Raw genomic sequence first — 18,470 nt, forward strand, 5'->3', positions numbered from 1 at the left:
GGGTGCAATTACTTTATTAAAAGTAACTTGTCTTGCAGGATGTGGAAGCAAATACAGTAAGACTCAAAGAACATGACCAAGATGTCTTGGTGTTGGAGAAGATCCCAGCAGGAAGCAGAGTTTCTAATCAAGGAAATTCACAGCCCCAGCACAAGTATGTTTTCATTCAATAGTGCAAATGTCAGACAATGATTAACCTTTTCATACAGTATTGTTATCCAAACAACAGCATATTCCCCCTTTCTATGGAAGAATGCAGTGTATATAAAGTTTTCTTTTTTTATTCATCAGCTGATCAAATGCCCCATACTGGATATTATATCCATTTCTAGCAGCACACCCGTTCTATGTCTTTACACAATAATTCTCTAAAGATCTCACTGTAAATACTTATCTCATGTAATAGCTTTTAAATGGACTGCACATGGAGAATGCTGAAACCCTATTAAGCTGACCTCCCGTGTAAAAGACGTGAGGAAAATACATTGTTTTATTGTTAAGTGCAGATATTTTCATTTTGGATTTTGAGCTCTGGATTCTAGTAAGAGTTTGCTAGGTACAATTTATATACGTAGATCTTTGGATCTCATGCAATGAAAGTCACACAGCTTATCTTACAGAATAGGTTTGCACTGTAATAACAATATTCATTATATTTACTTTCTTCCTGAGAGGGAAAAAGTACAGTTCCGTTTGGGTACTACTGTGATAAGAGTAGAGAGTGAGACTATTATAATTCCAAATGTTGGTAAAACCCCTAAAGGCTTTGTAAATGTGTTATTTGTAAATGGATGCACAATTTTCTTCAGAAACGCTTGAACAACTCCAACAAAATAAGCACCAAGAAGTTTTGAATCCTTTACCCTCGATTTTACTTTTTCTCAAAGAAAGAGCTAATTTAATGTGAGATATTTTGGGTACAATCTGATCTGGGATTTCATGTCTATTTTACCCGCATAACTGAATAGAAAGATTTGTAAAGATCTGTGAAGGGTTGAATAAACCAGTCCTTGTATTTTACATACACATTTCACATATTTCAAAAACAGCTGTTTCGTCTTTCACTTGATCTATTAGAAAAACAAACTATGCTACCAGGAAAACATGTACTCTTACAGCAAATTTTCTTTTGTCTGAATGAGGGGAACTTGACTGCAGCCAGTGGATTCGCATCAGCAGCTGCAACGCACAGCAACTTGGTCATAGATTTTAATACGTTTTCTTGGATCTGTTATATTCGCCATGCTTTCAAAAGTGAAAGCTTCATTTGAACATATTTCAAACACTATCTTCCTTGCAAACTCGTTGCTCCAGCATTATTTGTATTATTTAACACTTTCTTGTTCAGAATTCGATAAAAATAGCTGGAGACATTTATGGTCCCTGGTTACGCTGTATTTTAGAGCTTACATTCCAGGAATGTTTTCAGGTAAAGCTCAGAATTTCATTTATATAAATATTTTATGCATTTGGTCAGCTTTTGAGTACTATCAATGTGCCAGCAAGGGAGCTTTTGCTGCTAACGATGACAAATAGACATAAGCTACACAAAAAAGGAAGCTACCTTGAAAGTTCACTGTCTGCTTTTCAGCAGTCAGATTACTTTGTTAACAGTGTGTTGGCAGTGTCTTTTTGTTTAAAATCTTTCAAAGTGAGTTCACTGGTTTTGAAGATGACATTTCTTTTGTTTCTTTTGTTAGTAAATAGAATAAGTGGCTGCATTTCTGCTTGACAGTCCAAATCAAAGTTACTGATGTATTCTGATTTCCAGAATGTGTTACTGGAATGTGTTAGCTGAGTGTTCAGTACTTTTGAAAATCACTGTGCCCAAAAGAGAAGCTTAACAGGGACCTCTTCTTAAAGGCTTGCTGCTTTGCCCTTAATTGAGTAGCCTACACCTCTGATAGCTCTTCAAAGGTGCTGCCCTTTGGGCTTTGCTCCTAAGCAGGTACGTAGCATTTGCACTAGAGAAACGTTCTGCATCCCAAAGTTGTTCCCTGAGATACCCAGTCAACCAACAAACTAATTTTCTTCATCTTAGTCTTGGGGAAGACTTCACTTTGTGAGCAGATCCTCTCAGTTGCAGTTTGGATTCTACCGCCTCCTCTACTGAGGAGGCACAGCTCCTACATAGCTCCCCGAGCCATGCTTTCAAACAGTGACAGTTTCACTTCGAAGGACTAGCTCTGAAGTTCTCGCTCCCAAGATCTAACTCTTTATGGGTGATCACTCTCACGCAGGATGAATTCAGCAGCCCTGCAAGTCACTTCACTGTTCATTTTCACTTTCATATTCAGACTACAGCAACCTGTGATTTCTCTGCTTCACTCACTTAGATACTTGGTTAGTATCTCTGCGAGAATGTGCACTGGCTTAACAAGTGTTTGTGTTCTTGGGACATCAATACAGTTCTTCCAAAGAGGTTGGCAGGTAAAAGAACTGTGACGGTCAGCGCTCAAAGTGAGGAGGAGCTCCCAGGAGCTCAGCTCCACCACTTATTTCTCAGCAGGAGCAGAGTATCTTCACTTCTCGGGGTTTTTTCTTTCTTTCTTTCTTTTTTTTTTTTAAGTTTCATACTTTATCAGTTGGATTCCAAAAAAAAAAAAAAAAGAAAAAAGATGCAAAGATTGAAAGAATGGAGGGAAAGATAAAATATCTGATCTGCAAGGAAAGGAAAAAAAGGCGACAGGACAAGTTTAGCAATATCCTATGATATTCTGCTGGTACTTAAAATTTTGCCAGCGTTTTTGCATGAAACAGAAAAACCTGATTATTGCACTAGTTCTCTCACCTCCCTAAATTTACTCCAGGAAATGGTACAATCCTAAGTTTATCCACTTGAAAAACTTACTTACTTCAGCTATCTAAGGGCATTGCACAAATCTGAAGATACAGTGTGCTGTTTCATTATCTGCCTACATCTTCTCAGACCAACACCTGTCAGGGATGCTGAAGGAAATTGTTCCCTTGCTCTGACACTGACACACACCAGTTCTCATTTCATGCTCACAGTGAGTCTGTTAAGACCCTCTGATGACTGCGATTTATTCTCAGTGGAGGAGCATTTCTGATTACACTTCCCGAGGTTTGCACCAGTGCAGCTCTGTTGATTGCGGTGTAACTGTAGTGGTGTTATACTGGAGTCCTTGTGCGGGCAGGGGAGATCTGTCATCTCATGCTCTGTGGGTAGGGGGGAGAGTGTTACTGCTCCCATTTTACAGGGGGGAAGCCAACAAAGATTGTGAGGGGTTTTGTCCTAAGCCACACAGAGATTCTGATCAGAGCAGGTGTTTGTACTCTGGCATTCATCAGTCCTGGTCTTCTCACTGGTACACAACTGTTTCTTGATTAGCTGTTTTGTGTATGAGACACTAACTGCTTCTTTCCCTCCCTCAGGTATATCGTGATGTCAGGAACCCCAGAGAAAATTTTAGAGCACTTTCTAGAAACTATGCGCCTTGAAGCAACTTTAAGTGAAGCAACAGGTATCTACATGACAAAGGCTGTGTTATTATTACTGCATAAGATGGTCTTGCTGGTGGAACACTGCAATGTGAAGCTTTGAAAAGCAGCTAGAATAACAACTACCCACTGCTCTGAAACAGCCCTGAGAAAACCTAGGAAATCCAGAATTAAAGATAACAGTTCACTCCTCCTTGCCCGCTGTATTGTATTTGCACTTTTGGTTCAGAGTAGAACAGCAAAATCTCAAAAGGTGCCAGTCATAACTTTGATTCGGCACAACTGTAAGGCCAGGACAGGGCACGCATTACCACCTGATGATAATGGTACTCATACTTCTTGTTCTGGATGTCACTTTATACTGTGAACTAGCTTGATACCTCCAGCCATTGCATTATGCTAGTATAAATTTTCCCAAATTTTCATATCCATATCACATTTAAAGTATAAAAATTTAAATTACTTGTTTGTGAATACTTTCCCATGCGCGGGGAAAGAAGAATTGTTACTCAAAAGAGAAGAACTCAGCACACCATGGGCCAAGTCCCAAGAATGCAGGTTGCTGCAGCTGCACTTAATAGGTGCTTTTCTTTAGCATAAAGGGAACAGAGAATTTACATAATGGGTACAGATATTTGCTGACTTACTATTTGTAAGTATTTTAATTTTAAAAGAGAGTTAGGTGCAAAAAATTGCTCCTAATTATGATAAAGTAATGCAGAGACTTTTATATTAAGCTACATAATACCGCTTTAGCAAGTACTTTTTACGTTGCAGATGTTATAGATTCATAGAATTGTCTAGGTCGGAAGGGACCTTTAATATCATTGAGTCCAACCATTAACCTAACACTGCCACAACCACCACTAAACCATGTCCCTAAGCACCGCATCTACCCATTTTTTAAATACTTCAGGGTTGGTGATTCAACTACTTCACTGGGCAGCATGTTCCAATGTTTGATAACCCTTTCTGTGAAGAAATTTTTCCTAATATCCCATCTAAACCTCCCCTTGAGGCCATTGCCTCTTGTCCTATCACTTGTTACTTGGGAAAAGAGACCGACCCCCACCTTGCTACGCCCTCCTTTCAGGGAGCTGTAGAGAGCGAGAAGGTCTCCCCTCAGCCTCCTTCTCTCCAGGCTGAACACCCCCAGCTCCCTCAGCCGCTCCTCACAAGACTTGTACTCCAGACCCCTCACCAGCTTCGTTGCCCTTCTCCGGACCCGCTCCAGCACCTCAATGTCTTTTTTGTGGTGAGGGGCCCAAAACTGGACACAGCACTCGAGGTGGGGCCTCACCAGTGCCGAGTACAGGGGGACCATCACTTCCCTAGTCCGGCTCGCCACACTGTTCCTGATACAAGCCATGACACTGTTGGCCTTCTTGGCCACCTGGGCACACTGCTGGCTCATATCCAGCCAGCTGTCGACCAACACCCCCAGGTCCCTTTCCACCAGGCAGCTCTCCAGTTTTTTCAAACCCTTATCATTTCATGATCACTATGCCCAAGATGGCCTCCAACCATCACATCCCCCAAAATATATATTCAAAGGTGTTCTTAAATCCAGTTAATCTGTTACTGACCTCATAGTATTGGAGAAGCCTGTGGTCCATAAATGGTGGAAGAATTAAAAGATTACAGAAATCCTTTTAGAGTGTGTATTTTAACCACTTTTAAGAATAAAAATTATCCTTTTTATAGATACCTGTTTATTAGGATTACAAGCAGAATGTTGTTCTTTAAGCCTGCAAGTAGATAATCACAAGTTTACTATTCAGAGTATGCATGTATTATACATTTTTCTAAAACAAATTATTTTTTAAATCTTTTAAAAATTTTCCCCAAAATATCGGTGACAAGATTATACCTATATCCTAATGGGGTACAAAATGTCACAATTCACAAACAAAGCCATCTTTAAGATATTGAAGCTCAGAGTGCTGGAAAATCGAATTTTTAGTTTATGCATTTCTTTAATTTAAGAACAGTTAAAATCCACTTTGCTCTGGATATTACGTAAAGAAAATGTCCCACCCTTTCCGAGGTGAGTTTTCTCAACTGAGAGATATTTCGTTTATGAATTACAGTGAAAGCAATGATGTAATATTACATTGCACAGTTATCATATGTTTTCTGACATCCCTTACTTAGGGGTTTTTACATGTTTCTCTTATCTCAAAAGTTGCACTGTAGAAACGATACTCCAGGGTGTTGTGTTTATTTTTCCTCAGTGATTCCATATAAGACTTGCATAGTTTAAAAGTAAAATAAAGTTTATTCTCACAGCCAAACTTATTCTGGCCTCTGCAGCCAGGCCTTATAAATCCTTCTTGTCACAAATACAAAGATAAGGCAAACGGGGATTTACACCAGTGCTACCATGGATCATTTTAACAGGAAAAATAGCTTGCTATTTTTTTGCCAGAGAAAATGTCAGTCATATTCTTCATATATGTTTTAATGTAAAAGCAGCGGCTGTGATACTTCTGAATCAAAATAAAACCAGAAGTTTGACTGTCCATTTACCTCTTTTAGGCCTTCTGCTTATTGCTAGGAAATCAGCAAAGAATTAAATGATTTGCCTTCTCCTGTGTAATACATACTAAAAGTGCTCTCTGGTGTTGTAGTTCCCTAAAGCCAAATGCAGCAGCAGTTCTTAGGTACTCAGGTGTGGCAGGCCGGATTCTTATGCCAAGATCACTTGTAGAGAAGTATATCCAGATATTTCACTTCAGCACAGATGGTGGGTTTTTTGCTGTACCAAATTTCCCTTTGACACAGGCAAGTGACTGTTAACATAAGTGCAATACAATTCATGCAGACAAGAATAAAAGCTTAATAGTTCAGCTCTTATTTGTTCATTCCCCATTTTCATACTTAATGCCTGCAAACAAAGTGCAAAAAGACCCCTTAATTATCTGCAGAGGGCTAATAAGATATTTTAGCTGAAAGAAAACTCATCCTTGTGATCGCCAAGCTGTTTGCAGGGGCTTAGTTGACTTTTTTCTTTCTTCTCTTTTCACAGATTCTGTTTTAAATGATTTTATTATGATGCACTGTGTTTTTATGCCAAATAGTCAGCTCTGCCCAGCCTTGATGGCACAATATCCTTTTGTGAGGGAAAAGTTACATCCCTTTAACAGCTATCCCTATCGGTGGTGAGACTGAAGCTTCTCTCTCTCAAGAAGTACATCACGTTTTGTGGAGGCTGTGCCTTGTGGGTAGGTTCTCACTGTCTAACAGCTGTGCATAGCTCAACAACTCCGAAATGGATAGAGTATACCCGTGATGAGATACAGTCCCCGAGCATGAAAACCGTGTCTTTCCTGTGCTGATTACTATTTCAAGGGAAAGAAATGTACCGTCCCTCCACCAGATAAGTGAAATTTCATAAAAGTTTGGATTATCCTTTCCGTCTTCCTTGGTTTTGCTGAACTGCAGCATCTGGATTTTAACAAAGATCATTATGTTTTGGTGATTTTAATGGTCCGCTTTATAGATTACAAGCTGCAAACTGCCTCAAGCAAAAGGGTGCCTAAACTAGTAGATTCAGTAAGTAGTTCCTAGGTGCTGTCATAATAGTTATGAATAAAAGCAATAATCTATAATAACAGTCTATAGCAAATGTTAACAAACTGCAAGAAACTTCAATTGCACGCAAATCCCTAGGAGATGAAAGCTTACAGCGGGTAGCATTGAGACTGGAGGTGATTCTTGTGCTGTCTGCATGTTTTACAGAAGAGTCTGTGAAATGTCCATCAGCCAGTTACTGGCAGGTTATTTAGTTTGGGGAGCTGTTGGGCACTGGGAGTTTTCCTTGTGCACAGTGACTTGAAGCTATCAAGTGACTGGGAGCATTAAATAAACATATAATGTTTTCTGTTTTATAGAATTCTGACAGGGGTATAATAACTTCAATTCCCTATGTATTTTTTTAGAATCAGATTGGTGTGAAAGTGTGCTTTCCTTGAAGCTCACTGGGGCGAGTGACATCTGGGAAAGCTAACACCCTGAAACCACAAAATAGAGCATCGTGTCCTTGTCTGGCAAGCTTGACGAGCCATTTGTGTTACTCCTAGCAAGGACAGTAATTGTTTTGAAAACCTTTGGACCCATAAAACTGGTCTGCAGAAAATTGTTTGTACACCTGAAACAAACACATTTTCCAAAACCACATAGTTTTGGATATCAGAAGTATTATGAAATGCTGTTGCTGACAGCTTGGAGAGGGGAAGAAAAGGACAGCACTTTTTATCTTTGTTTTGGTGGGGTTTTTTTGATTTATCTAGCCCATATTATTCAATCAGTCCATCTGAGACTCAGGCTTGTCTGTCCTCAGTTATAATAGTATACCTCTGATACCCAATAACTGGGAAAATCAGATGCATAAGCAAAATGTACCTCATTGTTTATAGGGGAAAAGCTTTTCTGAAATCAAAGTTACAGTGTCACTTATATGTATGTGTTCACTTGTGATGAAGTCTGTTCTGGAGAGGAAGCTAAGACCATGGTCTTAAGTGGCTCATGGGAGGCATCTTTTCAGAGAGGAGGAGGAGGGCTGGAAGTAACTGGTATCCCACTGCTTTAGTCTCAGCTTTTCCTAGAGCCGAATTATTGTTTATCTGATCCATCCTGAATATGGAAAATCAAACTGTGCTCTCCTGATTGTACCATTGAAATTTATTGTTAGAGTTGAAAGGTTGCTAACAAAGCTCAACTTTTTTGAGCAAAATCACCCTACAAAAATGTTTGCCGGTTCTGTGAGACTAAGGAGAGATTTGTTATGCTCAGTCAGGAAACGAAAACAGAAAAAGAAAAAGAAGAAAGGCGATTCAGTCAGAGACATTGGTTTTGCTCCCGCTCCCAATTTCGAATCAGTACGTGTCTATTTTCCTATACCCACTTAGGATAATATTTTAGCTAGCAGCATGCAAGTATGAGTAGAGCTAGGCCACTGTAGTGCTTTCAAGCATAGTACAGGGTGTAAATTATTTGGGTTTTCACTTCTTCTACAGCGGCATTTTGCCATCTTTAAGTTCTTTAATCCTGAAAGGAAAGGACAGGTGTGCCATTCTGGCTAAGTAACATTATTGCTTGCTGCGGATTCAGTATAAGCACTGGATGGTGCTGTCCCTTGGCGCACCACTCTTTTTTAGTCATTAAACTATATGGGTCCTGCAATATTAAAAAAAATTACATACTTCTTTTTTATAGGGAAGCAAAGGACATGCTCCTCTGTCCTGGGTCAGGACAGTAGCCCTGTGTGTTGGACCCTGTTTCCCTCTCTTCTTCCCAGAGATGGAAATGGACAAATTCTCAGAGCTACAGCTTGTCCGAGGGAGGCGGGACAAAGCCCAAAAGAAGACTTGAAATAGAGTAGTGCCTCTAAAAGTGCACTTGGGATAGTGCAAGTGTGTGAGCGCACGTCCAGATGTGCATCTTTAAAGAGCCACTGTCTAAATATTTACCAAGTATAAACTCCTCTTTTGCTCCCTGTAGATGATAGTCCATTAGCATGTGTCTGTATCAGTGTTTTGTGAATCTCCTTTAGCATCATGCCAGAAAAATAGTGGGCGTTCTAATGGGTGCTGATTTTGCACATCTCCTGAAATGGTTAAATGTTCCCACGCAAGGAAGAACAGACTTCAGAATTGCTTCCATTTCCTAGCATATGCTAGACATAATTATATATATATATATATATATTGAACTCTAGCCATGTTGATGTTGATAAATATTTTACCATTATCTGACACTTGTTGCAAGTATACATGATATTTTACTTCTGATTGCAGTCTGCAGTGAAGCTGCATCCTGTAGGTCCCATAAAAATGGGAGAACCCTTCATTGACTTTCCCTGTGATAACATTAATGAAAGAGCAATTAATATAAATGAGCGGTAAAAATACAGAAAAATTACCAGTGCCTGTGATGAGTCAGTTAATAAGAAAGTAAAAATACATGAAATAATTACAGTGTTTGAAAGGTAAAAATGGCATGAGAAAAATGACTCAGTAGAATATTGAACTTGCTCCCTGAGACATTAGAGCACATGGCTTACAATATATTATTTACTTCTTATGACCCTTTGTCTTATTTACTCCTATAAATGTACTGGCATGTTTAGTTCTCTAGTCATTTTAAACCTTTCCAAATGAAATTAAAATGCAGATTTCTAACAGTTTGTCAGTGAAATGAGTGCCCTGGTAACCCTGGTAGCATGTCAAATCACTGCAGAGGTTTTGGGCAGGAGGATCATTTGGAAAGTGTGAGTTAATAGATACTTTTTCCCATTATATTTTATTAGTATAAAGTATATTCCCATTTGTTAGAGAAATGCTTCTAACTGAGAAACTTAAATATCTTAGATAATTTTGGTTTCTAATCAATATTTTTAAATCTTTTGTTAGAGCAACTGAAAGTGCACCTTGAAAGGATGCTGGACTTCACTGTGAGTGAAAGAATGTCAGTGTTTTAACATTAATCATTGCTATATAAGAGGGAATAGTATTATTCATGACAATCCAGAATCAGAATTTTGGTATCTGGGAAGAAAAGTTAAAGATGTAATTGCATTCATTCTATGCTTACTTCACATGCAGCCATTAGTTATTGGGAAACAATTTAAATATCTATTGTTGACTACTGATCAGTGAGAACCAGGCACACAAATTGTCATATCCTGTTTCTGCTGGGAATTCTTTACGCATGGGTTAAAGGCTGAAATTATCTCAGTTTATTGCCCATTGTGCCTTTCCTTTTTTCTTGGTTTCTTGCTTTCAATAAATGTTACTTTTGGTCTTTTTGCTATTTGCATATTTTTGTAATGTTGACACTTCATTGTGAAAGAAATCAATGAAATGCTTCCCATTTTTTCTTATTGTTTATCACAAAATAATTATCACAATTGTCCCAAATACTCTTTATTTGATAGAGTGGAAACTTCTCATTTCCTCATGTAAAATATGAGCTACTACGTGTAAAATAAGGCTTCTACAGAATTTATTATTTTACCCTATGTCTCTATAGTCAGTCTAGGCTGTAAACTTCCAGGTCCCACTACCATAACGGGACTGAGGTTTTCACCTCGGGTTACAGTAATTTCTAAAAATAAAGGGAGTAACAGTGGTGGTTCATTCCAGTAGCCTTCCTCACAAATGGAAGACTGGAATTGTTAATAAACACAAAGTGACATTTTTCTTTTTCTTCAACTGTCTCCAAAGAAGAACAAGGAGAAATATCCTTCTTCAGTCTCCGCAGTTAATCCTCTTCTCTATTGTTCCAAGTGTCATTTCTGTTCTGCTCCCCTACTGCAACCATCTCTGTGGTGGCATTGTGATCATTCCTGTGCTCTTTAGAGAATTCACTGTCTTTTTACTTTTTAGTATGAACGTGAAAGGTTTGTGAGTCTTTATTCTAGCATCAGTCAGAAATCAGAAGTATATATTGGGAAGTTATGTTTGAACACCCTGAAAATGGTTTGTTGGAAGTCAGTTGTTTGTGAATTTGTACTGGGATTGATATTTTCAATCACTGAGCATTTTCCTTGACTCCGTGGCACCTATCATGCCCAGCCTTCCCAGGGTACAGAGCAGGAGAAAATGGATTATGCCCTCAACAATAAAAGGCGAGTCATTCGACTGGTTCTGCAGTGGGCTGCTTTATATGGAGATCTACTACAAGAAGATGAAGCGGCAATGGCCTTTTTGGAGGTATAAAGGAATTGTCGTGTCATTGTACGGAAAAGTACCTACCAAGCAAGATAAGCTGAAAGCCTGTTCCTGGCCTGTAGAATTCTGTTATGAACTAAAGAGAAGTGGGTCATTTCAAAGTGCAAACTCGTAACTGTCTTTTGTCGGTTTTAGCTGCACACAGTATATGCACCACAACAGTGCTTGAACCGTTGTCAGCCTCTGGACCGCTGAAAATATCTGCCGGAGTTGCAGACCCCTTTCAAAGCATTGCGTGGGTAGATTGCTTTACAGCAGTAGATGAATTTGCCTTTTTAAAGTATTTTCTTGTGAATAGTTCAGAGTCTCTACAGGTTGAACTGGGGGGCTGCTTATGCCTGCCTGAGGTGTGCCAGGAAGGAGCTGGAGGGTTCTCACTCTACAAAACCAAAAATCCTTTCCACTTGAATGAAAGCTGTACTGCAGCTATTGGAACTTTGTCTTCAGAACCCTTCTGATCCCTTAAAATAATTTAATTCCTCAACACTGGTTGTAAGGTCATTGTGGTTGGTGCCATATCCTTGTATTTCTAAGAAAAGATGCACTGCCAATGTCATGTTAAGTCATTGTGATTGACATTATTATTACATATTGGGTTTATGGAACACAGTCCCATATGTTACTGGCTGAATAGAAGTTCTTGCCCCAAAGAGCTTAAAACTGAATCTAAGATAAGAGTTAGAAGAGGGGAATAGCAAGAGGCCTAAGTATGACAGACAATACAGCAAGCCCACACGGGAAGTCTTTTCATAATAGACAAGCTCTGTAGATAGACATAATGTCTTTCATTAGTCCAGAAGTTAAAGAATAATTACTAGTTGCAAGCACATAGATCCATCTTTGGGTCCGTTTTACGTAGGTGTAGCAGGAAGAGGTTGGGGTGAGGTTTAAGGGACCATAATACTGTAGCAGACTGGAGTAGCTAAGGATCAACAAGCAAGTAGCAAATGAACCACTAAGGACTAACAACCGCAGTGGGGACAAAAAACTTATCATGACAGATTATTTGTTAATTTTATGGTCTTTATCCTTGATAATCCGAAAATGCAGGTTTTGCACAAGCAGTCAGTGAGTTAAAGAGCCTCATCAGGCTTCCCTTCTGCATGTGTAACTGTTTCTTTAAATCAGCTGGAGATAAACAAGTAGAAGTAATAGAGGGTTGGGCCCAGCATGTGTTCTTCTATGCAGATTATCATTCTTTATAATCATTAAGCTATCAGATGTCATCTCATAATCCTCTATCCTGAGTACTGCTCATTTACCCTTATAGTTATTTAGACTATTCTGTATCATTTACAGGAATTTTATGTATCTGTATCAGATGATACTAGAATGATTGCAGCACTAAAGGAGCAACTTCCAGAGCTAGAGAAAATTGTAAAGCAAATGTAAGCACAGTTTTTTCTTCTTTCCTCCCCTCACCCTTCTTGTCAGTAAATAGATGAAGAAAATTTATTGCTGATATCTATTAAAAATCCGTTCTGTGAATGGCACTCTGTCATACAAGACTGAATGTTTGCATGCAAGCTTGTTTGGATGAATGCCTATGGCCCTCTATTTCCACATTATCCTTGCAAACACCAAACTCTAATTAAAAGGTTGACAGAAGGAATAAGAAATTATGTACACACCACTGAAACTAAACTGGATGCTCATTTTGTGCTTTCATGGACTTCGTACAGTATTTTACCTGCCTTGGTCATAGATGAACTATGCTATCATCTAGCCTTCTTTTCATATATGCAAGCATGAATACGTTGATAATGTAGTTTGACAAGTGGCCATGTTCTATAGGTGATTTTGTACACAAATTCTTCCAGGTAATATTTAATTATATATTCTATGCTTTACCTTTTCATAGTTCTGAAGAACCTAAAGCATCACAAAAGAAGGTAAGATAATTTATTTGTCCATTTTCTAAAGTAAAAGCTTTACTGCAGCAAATCCATAAGCATCATATCTTTGGTAATCATGGGTATATTAAAACAACACATTGAGAAATAGCTTTTAACATTAAGTGTCAAATTTTGCATTGCTACTCTTTTTCCTGCCATTGGTAAGAGATCTATTATAGTTCATGTCTAGCCCATAATGTTGCTTTTGCATTAATGTGAATCCTGATGATTCATTTTCAGCACAAAGTTCTTCTGCAGCTGTTCAACACAAGTGATGACAGAGCACAGAAACGCCAGCCTATCAGGGGCAGCGACGAAGGTGAGTTCCTTCTCTGCAAAGTTTTCTTGAGCCACTGAGATTTGCAGTAAATTTGTCTCTCTGAAAAAAATGGTCTAAAAATAAACAAAAGTACCTACCTACAGTTTTGAAGCTTGGCCTAAAGCAAACGCTGTTTGCTTTTGCTCACCCAACATTCTCCATCATTGGTTTGAAGTGCTCCTGGTCTTTTCCCTTAGTAACTTGTGCTATCAAATGCTGTGCTTCCTCAGAGAAAGATGTAAAAACCTTTAAATAAGGAACAAACAAAACAGGTGAGAACCAGCACAGACAGTGCCCATGCAGGTAATAAATAGTGGGTGGGTGCTGAAGGTCGTGTTTAAGCCTCTGTCACCCCTACCTAGTTTGAGCTAACATGTACAGCTGTTCTTTTGCAAGATAGGAGCGGAGCAGATAATCATGCCATGGATCTCTGCCCTGTGGCACACAGCCTAGAAAACAAAATCTGCTGGTTTGTCCTATTGCTATTGTTTGATTCTCTGAAGACATCAAGGTAAAATTTACAGCAGTGTATCAGAATACAATTTTCAGTTGTACTGGCTTTTCATATTGACCTTTACTTCAGGCAGGTTGAAGCACTGCTATATGAACAAAATCCTGAGCTCTACTGATGAGATCTGTTCATTGTAAACAATGATACATGCCCCTTAAAACTCATAAATCTGAGGATTTCTTTGCAACTGCTAGGGCCAGTCTCTCAATGGTTGTTTTGGTGTGTCTTCATCTCAGAAAATAGCATCTGCTTCAAGGTGTTTGATATTAAAGGATAGCTCTTGCTAGCGAACAACAGTAAAAATAAGGGAACAAAATGCAAGGTCATATAGCTGAGAAAGCTGGTGGTGTAAATGAAACCAACGGAAGCGCCATTTCAAAAGTTGGAAGTAACTGTGTATGAACAGCAGACATCCTGCCAGGTGTGCAGCTTCTGTTGTCCATATCAGTGTTTTTTCTAGGTCTACAAAGAGCAGAACAGTTGCTGCTGCCAGAGAAGTACCACTTCTTGTGTCGTGTGGACAGGCAGTAACTGCCCCTTTCGTACGGCTGCACCTTTCTCACTCGTAGGGCAGGCAGCACACTGAACGGTGAGAATCCATGGACAGCTGCAACCCCAGGGGCTGCTTGGCTTGGCTTGACAGCTGAGCTGAAGGAGTATTTTGCTAACTTCTTCTGTCTTAAATCCGTGTCACTTTGTGCTGCCTTGCTTTTTGCAGACTAACATACTATCATATTGATTTCTAGGCAGCCTGAGGCCTGGGTTCATGTATTACTCTGTGAGCCAATTTGCACTGTACACTCAAGTGTATTCTTGTTCGGGTATTTTTCTTCATCATCCGCAACATTTTTGATTCAGCAATTATGTACTTGCCTGTAAAAAATGGTTGCAACACAGTTTGATTTCAGTTCTGACTGTAACCAAAACTATTTTCAAATCTATTTTGTAAATATGAAAAGTATTTTCCTATAATTAAGAGAGTTTGCAGCCAGTTTTCCTGAGTCTTGAAAAGAAGTGTTGATTTAAAATATTATAATGTCTGGAACATAACAAAGTGCCAGATTAAATTGGCATCCATAAATAATGTAGCAATACTGAAAAAATAGTACTTCATGGTTTACTAAAAGCTCTGGGAAATCAGAGATTTCTACACTAGAAATTGTAGAGTATCTGAGGAATGGGGACCTATCAAAACTCCCCATTTTGTGGAGGTAGTGTAGTGTAGTGTGTAGTATGTAATGATTTATTGTTGCTTTATTTGTTTTTTATTTGTGAGGAGTGGCTACTGAAGTGAAAGTTATTTTTACAGTAAAGTCTCTGTGTTGTTAGCCGTGGCTTACACAGTGCAATCTTTTTTTCTTTAGTTCTGTTTAAGGTGTACTGCGTAGACCAAACCTACACCACTATCCGGGTGCCAGTGTCTTCCTCTGTGAAGGAAGTGATCAGCGCAGTAGCTGATAAGCTGGGTTCTGGAGAAGGCCTCATCATCGTAAAGATGAGCTCAGGAGGAGGTACTGTATTTGCATCATCTTAAACACTTCTCACGGTGAAGCAGAATATCAGGAGGGACTGAAAGACTAATTCAGTCAAGCCTTTTATATCTGTGTGCATGTTTAGCTGGTACGCAATTCTGTCTTAGACGCAAGTCCTTTCCCTGCTGCAGGCACAGACTGGAGCTCAAATGGGAGACAGCAAAAATGGAGAAGCTTGTGTATCTGCATGTTGCAGAGCAGAGCTACCCCGTTTCCTTCACTGTAAGACTTGTAAGAGTTTTTTAACAATAGGTACAGGAGGTAAGCATGGATAATGTCAGGTTAGACAAATGAATTGACAACAGCATAAAACACTGCAGCGTAGACATTGCGGTCACGGTCACTACCATGCTGGCCACTCTGTCCATGCAATCCACTACTGAGCCACTTAGTGCCAAGCCCACGGACCTAGTAGCATTGGCAAAGGGTCAGGAGCCAGCCCCCCACTATAGGCTGTGGAAATGGGAGAGTAACTGCAAGGTGAATTCAGCTGGAGAACTGGTGTTGCTGAAGTGCTGTGGTTGAGTATGACTGTGTGGACACACACAGAGCTGATGAGAGCTGTGTTGGAAGGCATTTTTGCAAACAGCAATGCCTGCCAAAACCAGCTCAATTCCTGAGAACTGACACCAGGCAGGTCTACTTTTTGCACTTGCAGCAATTTTTTATTGTCAGATTTGCTGACAGCCAGCACACGCTGGAAGAGACTGTTTTGTAAGTTACTTCATTATCTTTTCTTTACCTGTGATGTGATGCTGTTTTAGAATTGCTGTAATGAGATTTGAGTACAGTTGCATTTCATCAGCTTCCTATGCAGTTACTGTCTTCCAAGGAAATTTCTGTTAAGAACAGCTCTTGAAATGCTTACAGCTCAGAGAAGAATGAATGGAGTCCCTAATTATGGCTGAATTTTTGCAGTTAGTTTCTAGAGACGGCAGCACAAGCTTCTTGACCTGTCTATACAGGATTCCAGTTCTGTATGCCAGATCTGTAGGAGACTGGTTTGGGCTGCGCTTGCTGTCACATTTCTTCAATAAAGAGGACCTTGTCATTATCTATTGTGTACCCTGGACGTTGGTTTACTGTGCAAAATTTGTTCCCAGAAGGGTGATATGTGCAGCTTTCGGATCAGTCCTGCTGTAAATTCTACATATATATAATAAACAATCTTCTGTTTCATGTTTACAGAAAAGGTTGTGCTCAAACCTCATGATGTTTCAGTGTTTACAACTCTCAGTGTTAACGGCCGGCTGTTTGCTTGCCCACGGGATCAGTTTGATTCATTGGTATGTATGCATGCAGTTCTCAGAAAGTTCAATTCTTCAGTTTATCTGAACATTCCGCCCTCTTTCTGTTATCAATGCATTAAGTAAAAACTAGTGGAAACATTCACAACAAAGGGCTTTATCACAGTGCTATGGGATGAGCCCTGAAATTAAAACAAGGTCATGTTACAGTTTCCTAAGTAGTGCAGAAATCCATCTGATCCACATGACAGCACCTGCTCCCAGTATTCCCTGTGTCACACTGAGCATGTTAGGAAGAGCTGCATATTGTCACTAAGACATGCAGTAATTCCTGATCACAGAATTATATCCACAGGGATATATTGTTGAAGATAGATGTTACCAATTAAAGCATTCTGGAGTTTTGATTCTGACAGTAAATTCCTTAAAATCTTTTCTTTCTCAGCTCCACAAAATACTGTGTCAAAATCTCAGATGATTCTAACTAGAGTCACAGAAAATATTCCTGGTAGAAAGTCTGTTTTTTCTTAAGTAGAATTGTTCATAAGTACTTATAGTTTATACAGTAATTCTAACGATCTCCATGGGGTCTGCTTTTATAGAGTTTGATTTGACTGTACTTTTTGTTCCTTTTATTTCATTAAAAACAAATGTCATTGCCAAGTCATGTCAGCATGAACTCTATTACTCCTAGCCTTGTTTCAGCCTCCTGTATGCTTTTAACAAGCCACTTAGTATGTATGCCTGATTTCTTTTATAGATATGGTAAAATCTGTGCTTTGCTGCTGCTTTCAATTTAGTAGCCAAGGAATCCACATCCAGTGTACTGCAGTTCCATGCAGAGATACCCCTTGTTCAGTTTATTAAATTCTGGTGTTCCCTTAAGGTTAATTAATCCTGCCAAGTAGATACCCTCATGGGGCATGCTACTCTAAAGCAGGGGTGTTGCATCAGTACAATTACGCTGGGTACTTTTATATGGCTCTGCATTGTCTGTGTAGACATACCTTTGGCAGCAAATTGTCATGACTTTCCGTGCCTTTTCCCCTCTGCTGTTTACCATGGATCAAGTACTCGAAATGCTACAGGGAGCTCCAAGATAGAGGGCTGCAATGTGCTAGCTTTCATCAAGTGGACTGACTTCAGTAGGCATTAGGGAGGAACACTCAGCACCTTTAAAAAGGTTCTCAGCACTGCAGAGCAGAATACATCCCCTTATCTGCTGCATTTTTTCCAAGAGGTATAAACAAATTGAAAAATGTTACGTTACCTCCCTCCCAGTTTAATCCTTTCACATTCCAATTTCTGGCTGCTGCCTGTGCATGTACAATTATTCGCATTACACTTCGCAATTCCCATGTGAAAATTGTTCTGGGTTATATGAATTTTCAAATATGCAATGAGTTTACATCTAAGTGCCTCTTTCCCAGCCTTGGAAAATATGTGTTTGTTATGGTAACAGCTATGTTGTGTTTGTCTCCAAATAGGGGAAAAAAAGCCCTCTTTCAGTCTGTGGGCAATTCTCTTTCCACAGATTTCTACAAATTAGGATTTTCTACACAAAACTGCTGTGCCTTTAATTCATACTCTGTCTTAAACTAAAGAAATTTTGTGTTTGTGCAAATCCCAATTCAGAGCAATCTTCAGGCTGTTACAAGATTGATGGCTGTCCTGATTCTTTTAGATAATACTTGGCTTATACACACTATTTTTTAAAATTGTAGGTGGAACTTTTAAGGTAATAATGCCTGTGATTTAGTTTAATTATTTT

At 39.2% G+C, this 18,470-nt stretch overlaps 1 protein-coding gene across 4 annotated transcripts in view; it reads left to right on the forward strand.

Annotated features, from left to right (window-relative positions):
• The window catches only part of RAPGEF4 (Rap guanine nucleotide exchange factor 4), a 158,455-nt gene that overhangs the window by 116,870 nt on the left and 23,115 nt on the right, over positions 1 to 18,470 (forward strand). For all 4 annotated transcript variants that reach the window (XM_063341029.1, XM_063341030.1, XM_063341031.1 and 1 more), the window contains 9 exons: positions 39 to 154; positions 3,397 to 3,485; positions 6,491 to 6,569; positions 11,027 to 11,177; positions 12,495 to 12,583; positions 13,057 to 13,087; positions 13,331 to 13,409; positions 15,285 to 15,431; positions 16,641 to 16,738. In XM_063341029.1, coding sequence (XP_063197099.1) covers positions 39 to 154; positions 3,397 to 3,485; positions 6,491 to 6,569; positions 11,027 to 11,177; positions 12,495 to 12,583; positions 13,057 to 13,087; positions 13,331 to 13,409; positions 15,285 to 15,431; positions 16,641 to 16,738 — 879 coding nt within the window. The remainder of the gene's footprint in view (positions 1 to 38; positions 155 to 3,396; positions 3,486 to 6,490; positions 6,570 to 11,026; positions 11,178 to 12,494; positions 12,584 to 13,056; positions 13,088 to 13,330; positions 13,410 to 15,284; positions 15,432 to 16,640; positions 16,739 to 18,470) is intronic.

The sequence above is a fragment of the Chroicocephalus ridibundus genome, chromosome 7 (genome assembly GCF_963924245.1).
Source record: "Chroicocephalus ridibundus chromosome 7, bChrRid1.1, whole genome shotgun sequence".
NCBI classification, from domain to species: Eukaryota; Metazoa; Chordata; class Aves; order Charadriiformes; family Laridae; genus Chroicocephalus; species Chroicocephalus ridibundus.